The sequence below is a fragment of the Gasterosteus aculeatus genome, chromosome 12 (assembly GCF_964276395.1).
Source record: "Gasterosteus aculeatus chromosome 12, fGasAcu3.hap1.1, whole genome shotgun sequence".
Taxonomy (NCBI): Eukaryota; Metazoa; Chordata; class Actinopteri; order Perciformes; family Gasterosteidae; genus Gasterosteus; species Gasterosteus aculeatus.
In genome coordinates, this window is record NC_135700.1 from 16,771,167 (window position 1) to 16,797,051 (window position 25,885).

At 41.4% G+C, this 25,885-nt stretch overlaps 4 protein-coding genes across 5 annotated transcripts; 1 reads left to right on the forward strand and 3 right to left on the reverse strand.

Annotated features, from left to right (window-relative positions):
* The first annotated feature begins 4,416 nt into the window (after window positions 1–4,416).
* On the forward strand, window positions 4,417–10,285 carry pstpip1b (proline-serine-threonine phosphatase interacting protein 1b). 2 transcript variants are annotated; one of them, XM_040203706.2, is made up of 15 exons: window positions 4,417–4,644; window positions 5,157–5,257; window positions 5,420–5,494; window positions 5,806–5,840; window positions 5,953–6,059; window positions 6,364–6,426; window positions 6,550–6,642; window positions 7,091–7,136; window positions 7,349–7,428; window positions 7,775–7,873; window positions 8,247–8,343; window positions 8,467–8,566; window positions 8,714–8,802; window positions 9,147–9,253; window positions 9,453–10,285. In XM_040203706.2, the coding sequence occupies exons 1-15, from the start codon at window positions 4,612–4,614 to the stop codon at window positions 9,582–9,584; spliced, it is 1,257 nt and encodes a 418-aa protein (XP_040059640.1). In that variant the 5' UTR covers window positions 4,417–4,611; the 3' UTR covers window positions 9,585–10,285. The 2 variants fall into 2 exon arrangements, with proteins under 2 accessions (XP_040059640.1, XP_077941633.1); XM_078085507.1 differs by having other exon boundaries at window positions 4,436–4,644; window positions 6,520–6,642.
* A 414-nt stretch (window positions 10,286–10,699) lies between these two features.
* On the reverse strand, window positions 10,700–15,161 carry LOC120835121 (tetraspanin-3). Its single transcript, XM_040203717.2, has 7 exons — window positions 14,754–15,161; window positions 13,784–13,975; window positions 13,493–13,567; window positions 13,007–13,108; window positions 12,683–12,835; window positions 12,419–12,502; window positions 10,700–11,734 (listed from the first exon to the last, which is right to left on the reverse strand). The coding sequence occupies exons 1-7, from the start codon at window positions 14,829–14,831 to the stop codon at window positions 11,642–11,644; spliced, it is 777 nt and encodes a 258-aa protein (XP_040059651.1). The 5' UTR covers window positions 14,832–15,161; the 3' UTR covers window positions 10,700–11,641.
* A 2,678-nt stretch (window positions 15,162–17,839) lies between these two features.
* On the reverse strand, window positions 17,840–18,869 carry nmbb (neuromedin Bb). Its single transcript, XM_040203731.2, has 3 exons — window positions 18,578–18,869; window positions 18,208–18,398; window positions 17,840–18,111 (listed from the first exon to the last, which is right to left on the reverse strand). Exons 1-3 carry the CDS (start codon window positions 18,741–18,743, stop codon window positions 18,058–18,060), a joined length of 411 nt encoding a protein of 136 aa, XP_040059665.1. The 5' UTR covers window positions 18,744–18,869; the 3' UTR covers window positions 17,840–18,057.
* A 1,513-nt stretch (window positions 18,870–20,382) lies between these two features.
* sec11a (SEC11 homolog A, signal peptidase complex subunit) lies at window positions 20,383–25,249 on the reverse strand. The gene is made up of 6 exons (XM_040165640.2): window positions 24,990–25,249; window positions 24,387–24,496; window positions 23,357–23,506; window positions 23,017–23,136; window positions 21,209–21,266; window positions 20,383–21,098 (listed from the first exon to the last, which is right to left on the reverse strand). Exons 1-6 carry the CDS (start codon window positions 25,038–25,040, stop codon window positions 21,048–21,050), a joined length of 540 nt encoding a protein of 179 aa, XP_040021574.1. The 5' UTR covers window positions 25,041–25,249; the 3' UTR covers window positions 20,383–21,047.
* Between the last annotated feature and the right edge of the window lie 636 nt (window positions 25,250–25,885).

The window sequence follows — 25,885 nt, forward strand, 5'->3', positions numbered from 1 at the left end:
CAACGTTAAAAGGAAAACTGTCATAATTATGCCCATGCGACCTTTTTAAGCTCTATCCGTATGCACCATACTACCCATTGCACCATCAGCATGAAGTTTGTCAGCTGAACCTAAATTTAGGTGTCTTTTATCAGACATCCGCAGTGACAAAAAGTAACTGAGGGAAAAATACACAAAGAATATAGGCTGCTGTGATCTCTCACCACCGTATACAGAAAACCAAATGAAACGCTTATCACAAAATGTTCGACACTAGCAGGTTTCCAGAAATATGAATTCATAAACATTTATAGTAGTAGTAAAGTATTTAATGTCCATGTATAGAAAGTATTGAGGGTAAGAAAGTCTATTTATTGTTATTTGGTAATGTGGTTGACAAGCAGCTTCCCAAAGGTCTTTGTTAACTTCTGCCACAGAAGCCAGTGGAGAGACAATCATTTTCATGGGAGGCTCCCAGCATGAATAGAACAGGGATGCAGAGCTTCGATGAGATCGTTCCAATAAAAAGAAAGAAATGTGCAGTATCCTTTGTGGGGTTTTTCCATTTGTTGACGACTCTGCGAGCAGTTGAGAGTGTGTGTTGACAGTGTAGGACGAGCAGTGCGGCAGCCAGTGATCACTTTCCTTAAAAGGCCGAACTGTTCACTGTGAAATCAAACAAAAAACACAAAGAATGTGGATGGAGAGACTCGTCTCAAACCCGACAGCGCCACCTGCTGTTTGTATGTGCCTTGTCCTCAGGGCTCAAGTTTACACCACCCGTTCTCGCTGTGTAAAGTGTACAGGTTGGACAACTGAAGATAACCAAACTGACACAGAGTAATTATTAAATGTTTAAGCAGAAAAGGCAAACGCCGTCCATGGGCCACTCCCTCATTTTTTTCACATGAAATATAAATAGGCGCATCATTTTTTCGATTTTCGTGGCTTTCCAAAGTTTAAAAATGAAAATCGTTTCTTGACAAGCGCTTGATGAAGTTGGAGAACAGATTTATAGTTTTTAATCAAATATTGAAATTTGAATGAGTCACAGATATTTCTGGCGATGTTTCATTCAGAAAAGGGCGTGGACAGTCATGTCAACCCAGAATCACAATTTATTGCATTTAAACTATTCTTTATTATGTGGAAGGACACGTTAAAACTTGTAACGGAATGAATCAGTTGGCGGCTTGAACACGGACACTATCAGAATCACAGAAAATAAACCGGATCCCTTTTATCTGAATGTCAAATCACAAGTCACTTTACAGCCCTTTGAACAAACTAACAAAATCAAAAAAAGGTCATTATGTGCAAGCACACACTCACACGGATACATCACGACCCATTAGCCTCCACTGAGCAAATATAAACTAAACCTGTACGCATACATCGACACACTTAAAAAAAATCCATCTGTCCTCTTTGAAGAGGAACTACAAAGCAAAGACTGGCGCTGGTCCAGAGGAAGTGGCCGCACATCGGCCTGGATCTTCCCTCGCGGTCAGATGGAAGGCACCACTTAGAAAACTAGCGGCCTTTGCCTTCGTCCATTGCAACACACACACACACACACACACACACACGTGGGCAAACAATGCAACTGCGTTCTGCAGGTGCATTGTTTGCACACAAAAAAACAGCATCACGTGGTGGTAAAAGGCCCGGCCATGAGAGACCAGCAGGAATAGCAAACCGTCCTGGCTGGAGAGAAGAAGCGAGAGAGAGAGAGCAAAAGAGGGAGTGAGAAAGAAGACAAGAGTTATGAGCGAGGTGAGAGTGGAGGATGATGACACACACAGAGAGAAGGGGAGTATGGAAGTGACAAAAAAAAACAACCAAGAGGAGAGGACATGGGTCAGAAGGTGCAATGAAAGAGAGCAAGAAAAAACAAGAAAAGAAAATGGAGTCAGGTGAGGAGGACGGGGTGCGTCCCAGTGGAGGGAATGGCCACTGGGCAAATTAGTGTAACACCAAGAGCCCGTCTGTTGAAGGGACCGTGGGGGGGCAGAGAGGAGAGGACAGAGGGGGAATTGCCTGTGGCACGCATCCCTTTTACAGGGGTCACCACGGATACGCGGCGACTTAAATGCACAGACGCACACACACATACACACGCTAATCCCGTTCCCAGCTTTTTATCTGCACCCATACATGGAATGTTCTAAGGGCATTTTGAGATCATCAAATCAATACGAACGTGGCCGTGGTCGTATCAGTGCCGGTTAAATATTTATACAACGGACAATCCACACAATTATGCCTTCTGGTCATGTTGGTATGTGTGCCCACGCTGCCTTAATCCCAGTACCCAGAGAATCACATCGACGGACTAACAGGAGAGCGGAAACACGAGGATCCGATCGATCAACATCGGAGTTCTTCGCAGTGATGCTGAGGATTAAGAGAGCTAATAAATGTTTCATTCAAAGCCGGACCAGGATCAAACGGTAGAAAGGCCCCCGGCTCGCTCTCCTCCTCCTCCTCTTCCTCCTTTAGCTGTTGGTTCTCAGCTGTATTGTGACAGCCACTACAGATTGTCTCACTAGCAACTACAGGCCGTGCCCTTGTGCCTACACATCATTAGATCTCCATCTGTCATCTTACTAACAGGTTCCCACTAATTCCCAAGGACTCACTCCATTGCATTCCTATCCAACAGCCAGCAGCAGTCAGCTGCAGACTACGATCCCGACCCGTTCGGTCCGGAGCCTCTCTTCTCTTTCACTTTTTTCTCCTTATAGCTTCATCCCTCTCCTCTTGCATCCTGTTTGCCAATCCTCGCCTCGAGATTCAATGCTAGCGTCAACAGTCAACAGGGTATTAGTAAGTACGGAGGTTTGAGCATGTGTGAGAGACAGGTCAAACACGCATATACAATACAAACCGAAGCGACCGGACGGAAGCTGCTTCTCATAGCAGCTCACATGGAACACAGGCACACAAAATCAATATCAATACTGCAAAATGTTGCAGATAAATGGATCTGCAACATTGACGTTTAAAATACAAATTATAATGAGAAAGCACAGAAAGATGTAGTGGCTAATGGCAGCGACGTTGACACCGGTCCCAGCAAATGGGCTTTGTGGCTGTGTGTGTAACTCTATCTGTAGAGGGGGAATACAGCAGTGGTTGGGTAATGGAAAGGTCATTTAGCCAATCCCCCAGGTAGGGGGGCCGGTCTGACACGGCTCGTTTGTCACAGTTCAATAACTGCCACTCCAGGGAGTGTGAGGGAGAGAGAAAGAAAACGAGTGAGAGAGGGGTGGGACACTTAAGTGTATTTGTGTGTGAGTGTGTGGCCTGGCGTACCCTGGTGTGTGATAGTGTGCTCAGACGCAGGCAGCACAGCTGATTCCCAGAGCTTGTCCCTCCATTAGAGGCCTCAAACGGGGTCACAGCAAAGGCCAAGCACCACAGAGTCAGGCATCTCGACTTGAAAACTCGTTGGGAGCCTCGGCCTCGGACTTAAACCGCTAAATGTTTCTAAGTGGGACGGCGGAATTAATATAATTGTAAATGGACGAAATGCTCACTCCATAAGGATAGATAGCTGGCCAGGAATGAACTAACTTCCTTCATTTGAAGTATCGGAAAAATTCATTCATTTATGAGAAGTCTATTTTGTGGGTAAATAGTTTTCACAGGAAATCATTCTTGAATAAATCATGCAAAATAAGATCAAACCAAACAGTCAATAAATCAAACTGGCCAGTGTAATATATGTAGAATTGCACCTCAAAGTGCTTCATAATTTATTTATTTTTATTTTATTGTCAGTTGGCTGTATTGATCAGTACTGTCCCTTTTACAACCTCTGTCTCGTAAGATGTGTGAATGATCTCTCCAAAGATTTTCACACGTTTCATTGAGTGACGGGTGAGAGACACCACACTCTGTCCTTCTGCTCACTTTAAAAATCAATAATACGCTTCTAGGTTGACGTGTCCACATATCGTCCCAGAAAGACGCCTGAGGCACAGATTTGTTTTCAGCTCAACCGGATTGAAGGATTTGTGATTTTATCTTGGGCCCCAGAGATTTAAGAACTACCGACTCCATAATGGAAGGGTTTCATCCCATGTAATACTTGGAGGCTTCTTTGATATTTTTTAGAAAGGTCTGTGTCTCCCTCTTGTGTTCATCACAGGAATGCGCACGACAACGTTCTTATATGGACATTAAATATGCGTTTATATGTAACATATATTCTTACATGTGTTACATATCCGAGATAAAATCACGAATATATATATATATATATTTGTGATATGATGTTGGATTATATATATATATATATATATATATATATATATATATATATATATATATATATATATATATATATATATATATGTAACACAGCCATCTGAAGCTGAGACTTTTGAGTTAGAGATGCCGTGTCACACATTGGCTGAGCTGGCTGCGGTCAGTGACATCATGGGACAGAAGCTCTTCCTCATTCTTAATGACTCGCCGACAGTCAGGCTGCTCACCGCCTGAGCACAGTTTAGTCGGCCCAAAACAACTTTATTCAAGTTGTCGGTGAGCGATTGACTTCAGTGACAAAGAGGTGAATGAAGTTCAGGCTGAGGAAGGGTTCCGTGCACGGAGGAAACAACTGAGATGACACCTTTGATGTTTAAAGATGCTTTCTGGGTGAGTTGGGTTTTGGTGCTCTAACGTCTCGCTGTGGTTGGGATTAGTCCTTGAAACTGAAAGTGCAGGGGGTCTTTGCAGTCTCGCTGTCATCAAAGTTCATTTTCCTTATTTTAGAATTCACGTTGAGTAAAAGTAAAAGTGCCTAAAAAAGAATTGACTACCATTAAACTCCCCACCAGTGACAGTGTAGGAGTAAATGTACATGTTATAAAATAAAAATGCCTTTAAGCCTTAAGTCCTCTCAATACACAAAGAGAGTACTTAAGTACTAAGTTACCTCAATGCATCAAACTACTTACTGTCAATATGCTCCACTCTTGGCAGAATGGCAGTTTCATGAGGTTCCGAGCATGCTGCATTTCATAAAAACTACTTTTTGCTCAATGCTAGTTCTGCTTTTTAACCACACGGGTTCCCCAGGATTGAGTCAATAACTTGTTGCAACTATTGTTGATAAATCTCCAGTATCCAGTATTCCTCTAAACCTTTTCTACGTCTTCCAAATACAGGGGTCCAGCTTCACCTGTCACGCCGGGTACGACGCTGTAATCCAAAGGTTGCGAGATGGAAAGCAAATGTGTAAAGATGTGGAGGAGCTTTTAAAGATGAGGTAACCGAAACCATCACAAAATTCAAAATGATGTCGTGCAATTCTGTTACCATAACATGTATCATACAGCACCACAACTGCGTGACAAGTCGCGCGTCCCGTTTTGTTAGGACAAAGACAACGCAGTTCACACGGTGTTGCATCTGTGTTCTTACTTCTCAGGACGCTCGCAGAGGAGAAGTATGGGAAGGAACTGGTGACTATTGCCCGCAAAGCGGGGGGACACACAGAGATCAGGTAAACACATCCGCATCCTGGTTACGAGTCGTGCTGTACACTTTGTATATAAGACAGCATACCCCATGTGACTCGTTGACACGCCAGTCATGGGTCTGTGAGTGATTTCTTTGTTTAAAAAGGAAACAACATGATTTGTGTGTGAGATGGAAAGAGAGAGAAGGGAAAAGAAGGTTTGCTGTGTGTTAATGTATCGATCCGACTGCCTACTGCCTACTTATACTGTATGTTGCCCGACTTCCTGTTCCCGTTGTGTCACAAGCAGTCAGACATTTACTTCTTACCGTCTTAAATGTGCATTGCTCTTCCAGCACCCTGAGAGCAACCTTTGACCTATTGAAGACAGGTAAGTCAACGAAGCCACGGACAAATCACACCAAGGTGCTAAAAAGTGCTGCGTTCTTTTTCTGCGTCTGTGAATGTGTAGAAGTGATTAATTTAGGTGTTTTTGGCTGCAGAAATTGAGAACGTTGGTAACTTTCACATCCAGCTGGCCGATATACTGAAAGAGGAGGTGAAAAAGATTGAGACATTCCGAGAACGGCAGAAAGAACACAGGAAGAAGGTATTTAACTGTACAGTATAGAGTTGAGGTTTCATTTCCCTGATGACCATGATGTAACGTTTGCTGGCTTTCTTCAGCTTGGCTTTATTCTTATACTTATGTGAAAATTGTATCTATTGCTAAGATTATTTAAATCCCTTTTTTGGGATAATACACATTTATAGATATTTACAAACCATGTAATCACAAAGAAATGCAGGCACCACTCGAATTCTTAAGAGTCCACATTAAACATTCCATTTAGGTGAAGTTAGATGAAGTTAGATGAATAGATGAAATTTCACCATTGTGCTTCTGCTCATAGTTCCAAAGCATCATGGAGAAGGTTCAGAAGAAAAAGGTTTCTTTGTACAAGAGGACGGTGGAAGTAAGTGACATCATAAGATGATGTCATTTCATTTAAGACATTTGGCATCAAATCAACAATCCAACACGACTTTTTTTTGTCATTGTTGAGCAGTTTTCGTGGACTGGTTTCTGTTTCTTACAGTCTAAGAAGAACTATGAGGCGAGATGCAGAGAGGCGGACGAGGCAGAACAGGGAGCCGAGAAGACAACTACTTCCTGCAAAAACTCAGAAAAGGTTTATTAAGTAAACTGGCCCACTAGAAGTGTGATGCAGACCAGTTGGCAGTTTTAAGGAATTCAAACATTGACTTACATGTGGCATATTGCTTTTTACCCCAAACTGCAAGTTTACTGGTGAAACTTCCCTGTAATTGGGCACAGTGATGCAATAATGCAACGTCTAGCAAAGAGGAACTGAAGTATGTTTAACAGCCAGTTTAACATCGGAAGTCAGAATTTTTCGTTAATTCAATCCATGGCATATCCCCCAAATGACTACGATAATCTTTAGACTTTTGCATAGTAAAGAAAAGGGCCAAAGACATATTTTGGAGGGTCTAGCATACTTGGGCCGTATGATGTTTTAATTTGAAGAAGTCTCAGCAGTTTCTGACAAGAGCTTGTTTCACTTGCCATGTTTGTTGTTTCCTTCGTTTTTATTATTCATACAACTTTATTCTCAGATGCGTAACAGGGCTAAGCAATGCAGACAGACAGCCAATGAAGCAGGTAAGGCCCACAAGCATGTTTCAACTCTACAATTTCTATATTGAACCTGCACAACTAAGCCTCTATCTTCATACAACTTCCAGTACAGTCATCACATATTATAGAAGCTGCGAAGAAATTTGCACCTTGCAGGCTTTACAAATGAACTTGTGTTTGTTGCTGTGTTTCATTTCTTTACTACAAACGTATCTAATCACTACAATCGCTCACAGAGAAGCTGTACATTGCCAACATTGATCAGCTAGAGAGTGTTCGGCGGGACTGGAAGGAAACACACAAGAGCACATGCGAGGTAAAGTGGACTACATTCTCTATAACACGCGCTGCTGTCTGTCTTAGTCATAAACCACGACGAGGGCTTCTAGCCACACAGACTAGAACTCGTAATCGTCACATCCTCTGCTTCACCGCTGACAAGTGAGGAACTACACATCTTGCAGTCGGCATGCTAAAAATGGAACAATAATAAACCCACAACCATGTTCAAAGTTGAGCTCTGCTGTGGTTTTTTCGATGTATGCAGTCAGCCATTTCTAATACAGCGATCTGATACTGCCGGCGTGGTGTCATGCAGAATAACAAGTGGTGAAGAAATGAAAAGTCATTGGTACAGTAGAAACAGAGTGCATGTTTCTCAGGTGTTCCAGCAAATGGAGGGAGATCGAATCCGCATGCTCAGGTGTTCTCTGTGGGACCACTGCAACCATTTATCCATGCAGTGCGTCAAAGATGATGAGGTGAGCTCACTTTCTTTAGTTAAATACATTGAAATGGATATAAACTCTACTTAAAAAGGGACAGTTCATCCCAAAGTCCAAAATGCACGTGTAGTGATATTAACAATGTAGATAGTTTTGATGTCAATTGCAAAGTTTTGTAGTTGGGATTCCCAGAGATCTTTACCGTCTCTGGAACATACTAGTTTCACGTAGGAACCATGATTGAAATGATATAGTTCCTACTCCTACTTTCTACTGAAACTGCTCAAGGCCTTTGGATTGGGTCCAGTAACACGATTTTCTGAAGATGATTCAAGCGTGAACCAAAAGCACGTTTCAGCATTTGGTGGATGAAGTCTACAATTTGAGAGAATGGCCTCTTGTTTTTCAGTTTATGGAGGAGGTGAGGCAGCTGCTGGAAAAGTGTGACATCACCACGGACAACAACCATTTCATAGGGATGAAAGCCACAGGATCGAAGCCTCCAGGTAGGAGACGAGCCGGGTAGATTGACCTTTACCCTTCGGAGCAACCAAAGAAGGGGCCGTCGCCAGAGAACAGGATCCGCAGCGCTGCTCAACTTCTCGCTCGTTTCTCTTTCCCTCACACAGAGCCCTTATTGTTTGAAAGCTACTACCAGGCGACAACATCCCGGGACGGCAATCCAAGCCAAGCTTATGCTGTGGTCGGTGAAGAAGACGCTGTGATGAGGTCTGACACACTCCACACTGGAAGTGTGGTACTGTCAATAAGACAAGGCTATCTCCTCCTAGTTTCTAACGTACCTTTATCCGTTTTAAAAACTACAAAAAGAAAATGTGTATATCCTAAATTTGTACTCTGACCTGGATCAATCAGGTGCTCTGGTCCCCTTCTCGTAAGTCCTGGGAACAACGGCGTAGACGATCTTCAAAACTCACAATCGTCCATGACTCCTTCTGGCGAGTGTAAGTAACTAATTCCCTTTCGAGCTCTCTTTTCGACCACAGTATTGAGGGGAGCAATCAGAAACTAGCTTAATTGTAGTCATAGTGCTATCTATTTAAATATGAATTTACATTTAAATTTGACCTTAAAGCAATCACAATAATTATCACACAAAGCTTAGATGTGTTGAAATAATTGAGTCGGTTTCATACAGTTCAAATAGATATGGCGAATTCAATTATGAAATAGATAACTATTGAATACTTGCAAAACACCACACACATTTTATTAAGGTAGACCACAGACCACATATATTAGCACAATCTATTCAATATACTATCGCTTACTTTCACTCTGCCTTCAGTTGACATTTCAGACGGCGGGTACGCGCCCCTACGAGGCCTCCAGTATGCAGCCACGGTGTCAGCTGATGGAGACAGCTACATCGTGCTTTATGATTACACGGGCAGGGTGATTATTACGACACATTCTCTTGTATTGTAACACTGAGAGGACATGAAGTATACCATCAATGCGTGTACCATTACAGCACTGTACTCCCAATGGTGCAGAATGTAGGTACACAGGTAAGAACTTTCAGCGATAAAGGCTCCTTCAACGGAACCCTCTTTGTAACCATTTGTCGTCTTTGTGCGTGTTGACTTGTCAGGAAGCGGACGAGCTGTCTGTCAGTATAGGCGAGGTGGTCCGAGTGTTGGAGCAAGGAGAAGATGGCTGGTGGACAGCGGAGAGGGACGGGCTGACCGGACTGGTGCCAGGAAACTTTCTGGGAAAGATGTGACCGACGCACCGGAGCTGAACATTTGGATGGAACGTTTTGAAACAGCTCACAAGTGACTTTGCTCATTTCACATTTACCTCACTGTCAACAACACAGTAATCCAACCTGGGATGGTTCCTCTTCTCTATTCACCGCTTGCACTGACCATTTGGGCAGCTAAGCTAATTTTGCTCCTCTGCCGATGCTGCATTTTCTTACTGCTTTCATGTTTGGTATTTCCTCCCGAGATATCCCCTTCATCTTCATCTTTAAAACCCTATTCTGCACCTGGTGGGTCGTGAGGTGTTTGATGCAGTTGTTCCTCAAAAGGCAGACTTTCCAATGTGTGCCGTAAAAGTTAATTCACGTAGCGTCAGATTGGCATTAGATGACTTGTTATAGAGCGTATTTAGCAAAGATGGCCCGCATAATGATGAGCAACAGCAGGTGATGTTCTCTGCCTTGCTTCATCCGTTATTTTAAGAACTGCGTAATTCTTCACCACGAAAACCACACGAGATGATCCAGTCGTGCACAGAATCGATGGCCGAGGAAATGGTGGTAGACGGGTCATCAGATAGCTGATTGATGTGACAACAAACACCCCGTTTTGTAGAAAATCATTTGTAATATTTAGTGCTTAAATGTTGGCTAATATTATCGTTTAATCAATGAATACATATTGTGTGATTGATAATAATAAAGCTTATTTATTTAAGAAATACTAAGATGAGTGGCAAGGTTTTTCCCAGGCAGACATAAAAAGGAGAGCACACTATACAGATACTGATAAATATATATTTATGAACTAACATGGACCAATCTGAACTACGCGTAGCCTACGGATCGGATCCAACAGGAAGCAACTTTCTGTAAGTTCCTGTTAAGGCGTCTGAAAACTGTCCGACTCGTCCGTAGCAGGCAGAGTTCCCTCAATGCGAGTCATTGAGGCAGATTGAAGGTCACAATACAATGTATGTCTGCGGTCCATTAGGCGCCTGTAACTCCTTTAGAAAATAAACTATGTATAGCCTGTAGATGTCTACACATACTCATACGTGTCATGCAACTGAGGAAATATAAAATGATGACCGGCAACATACTCACGTTCATGTAAATGAAGTTAAACAGCCATGTTGAAATGTACGACTTTATTTGTATCTTGACTGTTGTACAGTGTATAGCTAATTGTGTTTGTCATGATTTTTTACTGCGGCACCAGCTAAATGTCTAGGGGTCAACTTAAAAGATCAAAAATATTAAAACGGTGCACACTTTCACAAATACGTACAAAATAATGTGTCATAATTCGGATAGCAGGGATATAACCAACAATATAAACAAAGGGATTGTAACAAACTGAATCTACATATACAGGTCTTTAGGTACCACTGATAACACTCTGCTAATAGTAATAATAATAATAATAATAATAATAGCACTGGAGACTAAATGGTTCATTCACAATTAACTCAGAAAAGATCTACACCACAACAGAACATTATTCACAACCTGAATATTTGTGATTATGAAGGAGTTTTTCTTTCAAACATGGCTTTGAGAGATAAAACAAAGCCGTTCCAAAACCATTAAATCTGTTTTGTCTGTGGTAAAATCTTGTTTTTCCCATTTTCTTATTAACCAAGTTTCACTTAACAGCCAGGAGATACGTCCACGCGCTGTTGACGTGGTGCAAACGAGCACACAAGGAAATACATTCTTATTACGCTCCATATGACTTCTCATACTCCTTCCTGGGGAGTTTCATCAAGCCACATTTAAAGAAAAAAAATGCAACATCAATAATGTCAGCCATATACAACTCTGGCTACTGTAACTATTTAATTATTTAAAAAGTGAAGAAAAAAAACAAACATTTAAGTAACAGTAACTTACAAAGCAGGTCAATAAATAACTAGTTTCCCCTTGAAGCAAACCGCATCACCGGTGTTCGCTACTTCATCGTGAATTGTGCAAGGTGTGCTTGAGCTTATGTAACTACAGCCGAACTCTATTGTGGACACGACTAGTGATGCTCCTTTCGATTTATTGAGCGCCTTGTTGGTTTGATGCCTCGCTCACGCGTAGCTGTTGGTCGTGACCAGCAGCTCGTACGCGGGGTCGTGGCTCCTCCTGCACAGCACCACGCAGGCGCAGAGCATCCCCAGCATCTGCAGGCAGACGGCGAAGCTGTTATATGGGTCCTTGTGCGTTTCGCCAAACTTGGCAGGGAAACCACATGAGCAAGAGCTCAACGATCCGTTATTTCCTAGTTCTCATCAAGCATCCCGATCTTTTTTTTCATGTAAATGCCAGAAAGCGCGATATTTTTACGTGCACGTGACGCATGCTGTGTTGTGATGAGACGGTTTGAGTGTAATTACGAGTGATTGGCCGTGCTGTCTTAGTCGCTGCTCGGGGAGCAGTGTTTTTCTGGTCAGTGGAATCCATGCTGAGCTTTTAAAGTCGCCAAGAATGATTTGACACGATTAGGTCAGAGGTGCTGTTGGCTCCGGTTGCTTTAAGACAGCCGACTGCAGCTTTAATTATTCTCCCAGTGAACAAGCTGCTTTTGACTCAGGATAAGATGACTTATGTGCATTTTCTGCAGTGAGACAGAAATGTGTTGTTAATGAAGTAACCTTATTGTGATACTGATCCTTTCTTACATTTAGGATTCCTGCCCCATTGTGACATTCATCTTTGCATGTATTTCAAACTAGTGGCCAGGACGCATTTGCCAAGCCAGAGATTGTTTTAAACCTGTCTGGCTGCTTGCACTGATCGACTGCCAAATATAGTTATATAGTGTTTTCCCTGATGGTTTTAGGGAGCATTGAAGTTCTCCTACTTACCTGTATAGACGCGAAAGTGAGTGCAGCCCATATGACATACATCATGATCTCCTTTAACTTTTTCACAACAAGAGCCTCACAACCCTACAGAAGAAAATGAATGACATTAAGATCATTTCATATCCATAACAACATTTCTCTCAGAAGAAAACCAGAAAAAGACAGAGAAACATGTTAAATTGTTCTTCTGTTTGCGCAAAGTTGAAACAAAGATGCAATCCATAACTTTGACTTTGTTCTGTGGTTTCGGCATCTTGTTCGTACCTCTTGGTAGAGATCCGCAGGTCGAGTGAGAGTGCCGGTGCAGTTACTGATGCTGGGCTGACAGCAACTGACCGGGACACTGTTATTCTTGGATTCTTTAAACCAGCGCGTGTTCCTCCAGTCAGAGTAGTTGTGAATGCCGCAGCAGTGAAGCTAGAAAAATAGAGAGGGAAAGAATATGATATATTATAACTATTAGTCTGGAGTTCAGATCTGAATTCTGAGTACATTCATTAAATTCATTAAGATTCAAAAGGCTGTCCACATAAGAATTTAGCTGTTAAAAGTTGGATGTGTGGGGCAATAGACTTCCTCCTCTCTTACCTGCCTCTGCACATAGTCAATAGCGCGGCTCGGGGCATCGGTGTTGGTGCCGTTGTACTGGTTGTAAACCTTCTGTATTGAGTGATTCACCTCATTTTCTACCTACAACAAAACCACAACATCAGTTAGTGTCTCTGCACATTTTTAAATGTTATCACTCAAGGGACAGTCTTTCACATTATTGTAAAGCTAATTTACAATGTAGGGCCTTAGAGTAACACTCTACACATGTGGGATTTGTAATACTGAACAAAGCAACATTCATTTATCCTAGTTTTAAATCCAAAGAAATGCTAAATATGTTTTGCTAAAATGTCTACTACAAATTCTACAAACTATATCCATCTTATCCTGCACTTATATAAAAGCCCAAAAACAATATCACGCAAAGTCTGAGATTCGACCAGATGCTGCACAACTTGACCCACTTTTCATTTAACTTGACTTGTGAAATACAAAAGTGGTAAAAAGCAACAGCGTGTTTACCTTTGCCCTGTATGTGTAGCCGAGCACCACCACCACGCACTCCGTGACAAATACCAGCAGGAGAATGGCAGCAAACTGGAATGACAACAAAGACATATTGTACATCGGCTCATGAAGCACAAATTTATTACTTCACATTGGTAGTGACATTTTTTTGGTGCCAATCAATTAACAGTTTCCCAGATTGTGTGTTGGGTTTTGTGTCATCCTCTTGCCCTCCGTGCAACATAAAAGTTCCTCCGCTGCATCCAGCTGGTTTTAAGGGTGCAGGTGAAAACATTGCACACTCACCGTTGCCAGGCCGCAGGAGCTTTCACGTATTGTTGCACAGCAGCCAATCAGGCCGATGATGAAGAGAAGAGTCCCGACAGCGATTATTATGACAGCAGGAATCAAAGTGTACACGTCCTCAAAGAAGTGGTCGTAGTCGTCATATGTGATGAACACGTAGGCTCCGATGTAGCATAAAATCCCCGCAGCGGCCTGCAGAAAAACACAAAGCACAATCAGAAGCACGACAGGGGACTTTTTTTTATTGTATTCTCATCTGTGCATTTGACTCTTTTCTGTTTGTAAATAGTGATGATTTATTAATTTGCCAGTAGCCTAAAGCAAAATGGAGATAGAAATACGTAATAAAAAGAGGAACAGAGAAGAACAGAGGAGAACAGAGGAGAATAGAGGAGAACGAACTGTTACTGCTATTTATAGTTGTCTTGTTTTTTTGACTATGTCTCTGTGTGCACTCTGCCTTTGCTGCTGTAATCCCCTGAATTTATATTATTTGATTTGATTATTATTATCATTAATATCACCATGTAATGGTCTTCTTTTTTTTAAAGATAACCCGAATAGAGAATTATTTAATGCTGGTGTACATACTGGTGTGTATGTATATATAATGAATACAACGTTAATAACACGTATATAACTCCATGATTCAACAGCTCAGCTATCGGCAGCTCCTGCATTACGTCATTGCGTCAGATACCGACACACTGCAGCTCGCTGCCTTCACAGGATTCTTTCCCCAATTGGTGCCCCTCACGTGGAGGGCTAAAGTGTGCCTTTGGGACCGTGCATGCTGTGCTTTGAACGGAGGGGGGGTGGGAGGTAATAAAAAAAGGCGCTCGTCCATCGCCAAAGCGCAGTTCGCAGCGCATCTGTGGCGCAGTTCGCTAGCGTGCTAAATGCTCCGCGTGCCTGCCGGCCTCGCGGGGATGCTGCGCGCATTGTTCACACAACCCGGCGGTTTTCTTACCCAAAATATGAGATTGAGAAAAACCAACACGGTTTTGGATGACGTAATCCCGCACTGTCCCATGGTAACTCCGAACATGAAAAGTGTAAATATAAAAAAATATATATTTTGATGCACCTGCACTTTTGCTGGTATGATAATAAAATGGCTCCGCTGGTCCTGCCTCAAAGTGCAGATTCCTCAGGGCTCGGCCAATGAAATCGCCTCAAAAAACAAGGAGGAAAAAAAAGGTCACGTGCTCCAATGACGTCAGCGTTCAAAACAATCTGTGATAGAGTATATTTGGACATTTAGTCCAAAGTAGTGTTTTTACGTTCTGCATAAAAATGAATAACTGCACCTCCAGATGTTATCTAGATCTACTGCCTGTCTAGTTGATCGTTTTGGGGAAGAAACAAAAGTTAATGTGATGGGGTTTTCTGCCACAGGATGGCACTGTAGTATCATTGGTTTTATTCTGATATATAATGAGAGAAAGGTGTATCAAAGTGGTCAAAACATCCTACAGCCACAGGATGAACTTCACAATAACGACAAACATTTGACGATATCGAGTCCAAATAAAACAAAGTACACATACACATACAAGCCCGTGGTAGAAATCAATGAATGCAATATGCCCCGGCTTTCTTAATCTCCTATGAAGGTGGAGATAGATTACTTGATTGAAAATGTGTATCTTTGGGGCGCTCACTCCATAATGACCTTTATTTGTTTGTTTTTATTGAGTTAAAGCTCAAAACATTTGTCTCTGTTGTTCAGGGAAAAGCCGAGGCAAACAGTGTTAATACACAATGCAATAGTGTGAATTATACATCAGTGTAGTTAAAATTACCCTAGTTAAGTTTAGAGCGTGGCTTCACTTACTGGTAAAGCAAAAGGCCTTGGTTGCGTTTACACATACTTCACCTGTTATACACATCAGATTAAAACAGAATGTTTATTCATTTCAATGACAAGCCTTCATAATTGTACTGTGCAGGAATGCAAATTGTGATTCACCATTGTCTGGTAAACATCAATGTCCCCTACTGTCTGTTGTGTTTGTTCAAATCAAAATAATCTCACAAATGGCATCTACAGGCAAAGCTTAAATCAATAAAACACAAAACTGTCTGACAGTGACAGTGAAGCCAAAAGGGTCCAACGAAGCGTCGGCATGAACCAGTTGAAGAACTTGTAGACAATAAAATATGGTGCTGTTTTCTTTCCTTGAAAAATGAGCAAACAAAAGAGATTACTGGTCCCTTAATGAAAAATATAAATGTTTCACACGGCAGTGAGCTGGATAAGGCGATTTAAAAAAAATACATAGGTATTCAAATTCACATTTAACCTTTTTAAGATAAACAATATACGGCATAAGCTGGCCAATGTCTCTAATGGATGCACCAGCATTTAACGTAACTGATGCTGCTGAATGTTTTATCTGTTATTCTGGTAATTTACTGTTATATGCTGACAATTATCTAACAATTATTATTAACACTGCTGAACTAGTAAGACACATTAACTTTTCATTTGAACTATGTCTGAATCCCAAACTGATCTTGTAGGGACATTATAATGGTTCATACCAACAACAAAAGAATACAAAATTAAAAAAGAATTAAAACGAATGAGCGAATAACCTTTTCATATGCTGGAATTTGAAAATAATGTTTTTGTTTTTTTATCTTTAGCAAGCCCAAACCTTTCCTGTGAAATTGTAGACACGGAGCTATTTGTGTGTGTACAGAAAGAAGGATTATTGGATAAAAGTAAACAGCTGCTAAATTAAACCTCCCCAGGAGTGACACCCTCCTTCCTTAAGCTTAACACTCTGTAACCTGTTCGGATCTGCACTGCAGTCCTGAGAGGAAAGTTGTGCTCACTCATTCACACGCGCACACAAATGAATCATCACTCTATCAACATATTGATCTGAACTGTGCGACAGATTAATCACATGTTGCCAAACATTTCCAGTCAGTTGTTGGAAGAAACAATATTTGCATTTGAGTAATACCTTTCCCCTCACTATTACACAAGAGCACATATTATGGCCATGTGCTATCTGTTTAAATAATGCTGATTTATTATTGGACAATAAAATTGTTGTAATTGTTTTCTCACTGTGAAGACAAAGGAACAGTTTGTACTTTCACAGGTAGCCAAAGAGAACTATGTCATTACGGACTATTTTTTTTCGTAACCTAAAGAGCAGGCTAATTTTTTCAAGCCTAACTAATGTTTTGCACTTGAGCGCTACAGCTTTGGCAAAACAAGGTTTGCTTAAAATATGTATTTTTTATAGAAAAGAAAATATATATTTTGGACAATTTTACCAGAACAATTATTAATTCAACAGAGCCACAAACTACGCACAAAATGGTGATAAATAAATATTAAAATCAACATTAGAGCATTTATGAACATATTCATTTCAGGACTGCTGTATTGGATCGTATTCCTTTTTTGGTTTCCTATTTGGCCAAATTTAATAGTGATATGTTTAATATAATAATAATATGCAATTCTCATCTGAATAGTGGATTAAAGTATATGAAGTATTTCCTCACACCTTTGAATACTGTGAATGCAGATGTAAAGCATCAGTCGAGGTTTATGGGAGAGATATTGAAATAGCCTTCCCTTTATCTGCAATGTCTGAGCCCAAGGCAAAGAATGGGCCGTCTCACTATCGATCGAGAGAATCACCCCTTTATGCCTTTTATAAGATGCCTACACTTGGATTTATATAAGACTTATTTTGGAAATGTCTTTTGTACAAAAGTAAAACAAGGATTACTCATCCTTAGTGAGTGTGGAGGTAAAATGTATATCAGACCCTTGTGAAGGCAAACAGGAGCATACGTTTTCAAGCCATTATCTCAAATACAGAAACCGACCTCTGGTCGTTTTTACACTTGCACTGATGCCCCAGTGAGTCACGTGCTTCCCAGTAAAGGACGTCTATTCTGCATTTCTCTACCAAGAAACACACAAGAAGCCAGTGGAGGAGCCACCATGAAGCATCTCTGTGAGGGAATCAACACGTTAACCATTAACATCTTATCATCTGACGCAGATCAAAGTCACAGCAGTGCAAATAATGATTTCATTTATTATAAATACTTTTGAAATACAAGACAGAGTGAAATATCATTGGGGGGGACCGTTACGTGTATTGCAGATGAGACAGTTACAGTAAATACAATCGTGATGAGCAGGAGACTGTACACTGCGTCTAATGCAGTTATTTTAACCCCCTCCGGTTCGATGACCCGCAGCCCGTGTTCATGCGTGACGGACATCATCTGTCTCACTTTCTGCGTTGGATGTAGCTTTCTAATATCTTCATCAACATGTCCGCCTCCTGAAACAGACACAGGCCACATGCCACCAATTAAACATCCAACGTTAGTGCGTTTCCCACTGGGCCAAAGGCGACTGCTCGCGTGTGTTTGATCACCTGGCTGTCCGAGCTCCTCTCCCGTGTATCCACCTGCGCTTGCAACGCCCCCCGCAGGAAGTGATGGAAAAGCTCCAGGAGGGCGCTCTGCTCCACGGGGAGGCTGAGCTCCAGCGCATCGTCATCGGCCGGCCCCTGAGCCGGAGGCAGCAGCGGGGCGTCCATCACGCTCTTCTTGCCCATGAAATGTCCTGCCAAATCCGAGACAACGCTTGTGAACATGAAAAGTCAAACCAAAGGGAGAATAAACCTTTTTTTTCAAGACACGATAAAAAGCAATGGCGTTAAGTAGGAGATGGAAGTGTGGAACAAATAGTAAATCAGGTGAATTGTATTCCATTCCATGCAAAAATCAGACGAGCTTTCTTACCTGTGGCCCAAAGATTTCCTCTTGGATTCACCTTGATTTTTGCAACTTTATTCCTGAGCTCGGCCAGATCCAAACTGACTGAACCGGTGCAGGACACGAAAGACAGGAGGATAAGACAAGCAAATAAGCCGCAGTGGCAAACTGTATTCAGCGTAAACCCTCTCATCTCGGCGCGGAGTGGCGAACTGAGTGCAAAGAGTCCGATCTGTGTCCTGTTGGTCGTGGATTTCGTGGATTGCTGACACGCACCCAGCTTTTATAGGCTCTCCTGTGCGGGGAGGGCTCTGCCTGTGCTGCGTGTAGTTAACTTTTGATCAGCTGCTTAAATCACCCGCGTCATTGTCACGGTTTTGTTGAACCGAGCCTTTGGCTGTGCGTATTTACGCACCAAATGTTTTCTTTGTTGCTCTCAGGATATAATGCGGAATCAGTCTTTTCTCGGACGCCAACTTACACCATTTACCATCGCGCAAATGTCCAGTGTGGTGTCATTAATTAATGTTTCTCCAGGTTGGGGGATTCAAACGTTTTTGTTGGATACATCCGGCTGAATTTATTCTTTCAGGAAATTCCCCCCCAAATAAATGCATCGAGCACTCACACATGGATAAAAGCTTCATGAACACATCAATATTTTGGGGAGTCTGCGCACTTTTGGTGTAAATTGTGAGGCGATATTTTCTGCTTCCCGGTGGAGCAACACAATGAGTCCCTCAACCCTCCCCCCGTTGCTGGGCTCTGACCCCCTAACAATGAGCCACATGACATTTGGCCAGTTTGCAGCATGCCGCTGTGATCGCCATCAGGAGAACCTGCTGATTCTCTCTGCTAATTTAGAGCTAATCAGACAGTCAGTCTCGTTGTCACTTCAGGGTGCTAAAGTTGCATAAGAGCTTCAGTTTGCATCTTGCCCTTTGCATAACCTTTGGTATTCACACACACACACACACACACACACACACACACACACACACACACACACACACACACACACACACACACACACACACACACACACACTTGTGATTTCAGACGGTTAGGGTGAGTTGAATGTCAGTCTAATTAGAAGACTGTCTGACCATCAAGGAATCACTCTCGCAAACTTCACAGATTAGATGAACTGAGACAGACACGGTTTTGTGCAAAACTGCATTTTCCTTAAAAAGCCTGATGATATCACAACTCATTTACGGGGTTATTTAGTGTTGCTATTTTCAAGCAGGGACCCACTAAACCATCAATTGATACTTGATGAACAACATAACTATCAAAAGTTGATCAAAAAGCATTTTTAGGAGACTTCTTGATATTTAAACTTCCCCTTGCCCTTCCCCTGCGTATAAATGCTCCAAAATACAGGCAACAAGGTCTTTGGGGACTAAAGGAGACTTACAAATTTTAATCAAGGAACCCCAACAGAGTTTCACGTGAATCAATATTATGGTTCTACTTTGATTCTTACTGCTTTATGATTACTGCGTTGGAAAGCCTCAGCCAATTTACTGTTGATAGCAAGGTTAGTTTCAGAGTGCTGCGCTGCATTAAAGGGAAAGAGGTTCACACTCGACATGTCTAACGAGAAGCTCAGGCCACTTAAGGCAGTGTGCACGCCGCACCTTTGCTCAGGAAAGTTATAGCAAAATAAACACATCTTTTATATTACACCAAAATGTGGAAGCAACTAATTTTCACTATATTTGGGCAAATCCCCCCTAATTTGCGCTTGCTCCTGGTTTGAAAGGGCATTTAGCTTTATGAATTAGAAAAAGAAAAACATGTGGCATGAAATCGTCACCACAGACATCTGACTTCAAGGAACTTTATTTTAATGTTTTTTCTTTACATTTTCTATCAAAGAAGGCATTGCTCAACATTGTTTAGGATAAGTAACCATCCGGGAAAAAGCTTTCCAGATGAGATAATGCTCCCTGAATAGGATTCTGTAATAATAGAAACAGATGTAGGCACGCCAATCATGTGACAAATCCTGTCATGACATTGATACTGTTGCTGGATCATCCAGTATTTATTTTTTATATAAATTCCATTACTGCAGGGTGAACAATGGCTTTTAATGTAACACAGGGACCAAGAGAAAATGAGACAGAGTTAAAATAATCTATTGTGGATCGAAACCGTTTTTCATAAAATGCATCACATATCTTTTCAATGACAATGAATCAACAGGAAAAAAAACTGGTTCATCTTGATGAATGCAGTTTCACATTCTCAGGATTACAAATACAGATAAATTCCAAACTAGATGTAGCCTGACTCCTCACAAAATATTTTTAAAGCTTGAATTTTTCAAATGTAAAACACCCTATCCACATTTCTACAAAATGTTCGCACAAATGGTACAAAAAAGCCAGTTGGGTTTGACAAAATCTAACTTAATTCTGTTTCGAAAGGCATGCGTGAGGTTTCCTGGACGTGGTTTGTCTTTTTTGAGTTGTGAAGTTTGGGCATCTCACTCTCGATGGACCAACACAAAGAGACCCAGCATGAAGAGAACAGCATACTGCGGAATGAAAACAACATTTTTAACAAGTTAATGGTCACGCCGAAAGTGTTCAAGCTTAAAAAACTAAGCAAATCGTGTAATTAGTGCTCATGAGTCGACAAACTTACTTTGAATTTGGGGTAATCATTCATGAGAATGGTAACAATTCCAATGTACGGCACAAACCTGGAGATTAAAACAAAGTTATGGTCAAGAGATTGCATCATATACGTCACTTTTTAACGGAGAATGTTTTCCACTCGGTCTAAAACTTCAGTCATGAATTGAGAATTTATGGGCAAAATAAAGAATCCAATAAGAGAGCAGAAATGAAAAATCAGCAGTGAATTGATGAAACTTTTTCTAGTATAGCATGTCAACATAACTGTACTAAGCCTCAAATAATTGTTGGATTTTTACAATCATTTGAAAAGCCAATGTTACAAATTCAGTAACAAAATAGATGCTTTTCCATCAGCTGGTTAAATAAACTTCTGCCACAGCAAGAGGCTGTTAAGAGACGTTCTTCTGTTTTGACTAATATGAGAAGATGATGACTGAGACGGTTCAGTAACGGGTCTCTTAAATTCATCATGAGGCGTGTCTGATAAACCCCGCAGTTCCTCAAGTCTCCGGTTTCTGTGTCTTGCTTTCTTTTTGGGTAAAGGGAAGCGGGTCTTTCTACTGTGGCCGTTTGTACTGTGGCGTCCTCGGCCCGGTACCCGAGGCTGGAACGGTTAATCTGTGTTGCATATTAGCTTTTTGAGCCGCAATCTACGTTCACTTAAAGTCTTGGGCCACTTTTTTGTTACATGCCGCCTACTGAGCCGATTTGTGAGGAGCAGCTCTATCATTTGGGATTTAGGTGTAGTTGCAAAGACAAACTTAACAGTGCAGCTGTGTGGCATAAAATGAGAAAGATTAGAAACAATTAAGCCCTAAATCGCTATTCATTATTTCATATTATTTATTCTCTGTGGGTGATGGTGAAATTCATATTTCCTGCACACTCACACTAGATGTTTGCATAAAAAGTGAGATACTATCTATTGTTCAGCTTTCCCAACAAGCATGTCCCTTGTGTGCCTTTTCACACCTCCTTGCATCCTTGCGTGTGTCGAGTCCATTTTTCTAGGCTAAGCAACGCAAGCCTCCCGCAGCGCACGAGGCTGCGATTGGTCCGCTAACTACATCCTTTACGGACTCTCACATTTCCGCTTTCATAGCCCGATACCGCCATTATTAAAACGAAGAATGTTTACGAGAGAACGGATCAGATTTAAGAACTTTTGTCGGAAGAAATGCGTAAATATGACCGCTTATACACGCCGTCATTGGCGGGTTGTAGAAGCGGGTTGGATTCACGGAGGGAGATCGCCGCAAACGCCGGTTTGCCAGTCGAGAGGTGCACAAAGTTGTGGAGGAAAATACGGGACAAATGTGTCCGCGATGAAAAGCAGCAGTGGCGATGCACGGGGCAATAAAGTCTATGAACTATATATATTTATCTAAATCTAAATAAACAAATAAATAAATAAATAGACGTGACTCTCTAGGTCGCCTTCAACAAAAACACGTTACTCCGCCTGTTGTTCTGGCGGTAAATTGCTCTGCAACACACGAGTGCGTTGACGCAACGACGCAGAAGCATGCGTCGGCCTTAAGTCCTAGCTTGTTCAAAATAAATTGACTGGCAAAGGTAATAGAACTATAATCCCCAAATCTTAAAAAAGATGGGAAATTGGGGCTTTTTGCATATGACCTTCTCAGTTTGACACCCAATGAGAATTAAAAAGTGCTATTGAGACAAGCCGCCACCAGCTGCCGATAGAGATATTTTAGTTATACTACAATACGGGAAATTTTCGGTCCCATTATTTTATGAAGATATCTTAATATCTTAATTATGCAATTTTATTCCCGAAAGTGTACTTACCCCCTAGCTCGTCCCACCACGTCTTTTTTCTCCAGCCAGTGCTGTCCCTGCTTGTAAAGTCCTCTGTCGTCCACTGCATTGTTGTCCCCTTTGGTCAAGAACTTAATGTCTCCATTCTCCCTGTGGAGAAAGTATCAGTGCGATTTTAAATTGCAGCAAACACCAAGTCCTCACTCTCAAAACACCTCAGTCTGGATAAGGATGAGGTCTCTGTGAATGTCCAGATGACTTTTAAGAACTATGAATGGCATTCTCAGGTTTTACACACAGACACGGGACTCTGATACTGAAAGGTCAAATTAACCACGGCCAACACTACCAATAAAGTGTGTGTTCATACTTTTCATGGATCTTTAGTACTCTGTGTACTATTGGGATCTCTCTGCCCTCTATCCTGAAGACGACAATCTCTCCGACTCTGATGGGATCCTCCACCCGGTTGGTCAGAAACAGCAGGTCTCCTCTGTGGAAAGCTGGCTCCATACTCCCACTGAAATGAATGGCACATACCGATCATCAAAGTAGCTATTTAATACCATTGAGACCATTCATATATAGAACATATAGAATATGCAATGCCAATCTCAACCTTTCGTTTAACAGAAAATAGTGGTACTCGTCGCAACAATATGATCAACAGGTCCACCGCTGATCCCCTGCTTGTGCACATTGTCACGATTCACTACAGATTAAGGTTTTGTTGCAGAATTATGCTATTTCCATCCAATATTTCTGCATTTAGTATAATAATGGCAAAAAGTTGACTTTTATTTAATGTTTTTTCTTTTTTCAAAGGTTTGGCATTATTATGTAAAACTGCAGCTAAATAAATAGACTTTGGACTGACAGTCAAATATATAATAATAATCTGTGATGTTTTCTTTTTTCAGAAATCTGTATTTCAGAGATTCACAATTTTTCAAAATTGTTGACGATATTCTCTTTGGGTGACGCTCTATCTAATGACTAACACATATTTATACTAGTTAGAGACAGATGCTATATAAAGAAAGAATCCATGAGATTCAGTGACTGAGCAGTAGTTTGGGGCTTTAATCCATTAATCTCTTAGTCTCACAAAATAATCATGTACAGTTGCCTAACTGAAAATACCAACAGCACAGAAACCACAATCCAAACCTTTTACAAATGTAGCTTGGCTGTAATACACATAAACTGTCCTTGGGGTGAAGTAGGTATTGTTTATTCATGCATTTTGTCAGGCGGAGCATATTACCACGAGAAGTTCTGCACTACTTACGGAAAGTTAGCTACTTAAATTCACACATCAGTAACTCATCAGCGGGGGCGACAAATGCCACATTATGGCAGAGCAGGAACTCTATTACCAACAAATGTGACTCATTTACCTGAGAACCACAACAATTGGACTCTCACTGCCAGTGACAACCATCAGTCCCTTCCAGATCATCAGGGCAGAGGAAACAATCATACCAAAGTTCAGCACCTGGTAATAGAGCTGCAAACAAAAAGGAAAATTAAAAATGCATTTCTAATAACATCCCCCCTAAAACCAGAAGCGTGTATGCATAGCTGAAACATAACTCAAACTCGGGTATTAAATAACTCACGACGCAAAATCGTGGTCAACTGTGTTTTTCACAACCATATGTTTGATCGGATTGAACTCCGTGGTGATTCACCGGTAACGTTGACTTTAGCTAACGGTGCCTGGACGACTGAGTGGGTAAATGAGGAAACGAGCCAGCGAAGTTCCGCTTAAATCAGGTGTATTGTTTGAACATGGTTACCAGGTGTATTTTAACGTATGTTACAATATGAAAGCGACCCTTTGGAGACATACGTCCCTCCAAAAAAGGGCATATCTATGTTGCTAACAGGTCACAGACGGGCTTCAGCGTAGAAAGCGGCTAACGTCAGTTAGCTCAGCGGTATCTCACCATACAAAGACACGGTCGTAACATCAGAGTAAATCGTGTTGGGTTACATACCTGACGCTTATTCATGCGCCGAACATCGTCAAGAAAGTCTAGCGACAACATTGTTGCAAAACACTACTGGATAGAAAAAACGCCTAACGCTGAATCACATTAAGACGTTTAGAGCAACGGGCATATGGATGCACGGTCCACAACTGAAACTTGCATCCGAGACTTCCGGGTGCGCTTAACCGGAAGTCCCGCCCCCGTGTCGGCGCTTGGTTGATGTGTCAAAACAGGATACGAGAGCAGCCGGTTCCCGAAACTACAAGAAGATGAAACGGTGTCGTTGCTCTACTTTTTTAAAATCATGTTTTATAGTAGATCACAGACGGCCAAGAAAACATATTGTATCAAAATAAAGACGTCAGTAGGATAGTAATGAGTTGGGTTTCCATTCTTCGGTGATTCAGTAGAAATTGATGTGAAGCAGAATACAAGAGTGCAAATAAAGTAAAGAAAATATAACAAACATATTCACTTACAATATATTATTTTTTTTACATAAAATGCAAAATGTCAAAAGTGTAAGATCTAAAGTAAAGGTACATAGGGAAAATTCTAAGATCTAAAGTAGGTAGATAGTTAATGCAGCCGATGCATTATAATGATACTGTACTATAATGTATCTTTTCAGATTACACACACACACACACACGCCTTTCTTTTGATGAGCCTTCCTTAGAGCCAAATGGGGTAAAGCTTAAGCTTACAATCAGTGATAATTATAATTATAATGACTCAGTGGATATCATAAACCAAACAACCACTAATGTAAACAATAACTCTGCAAGTGTAATTTATGGCCTATTAATGGCCGCCTTTAGAGGTGGGTAAACTCCATTCTGTAAATGTAAATAAAACAGTGCATAAAGGAAATGTAGGGGAGTTTACTTTCCATTACCGCC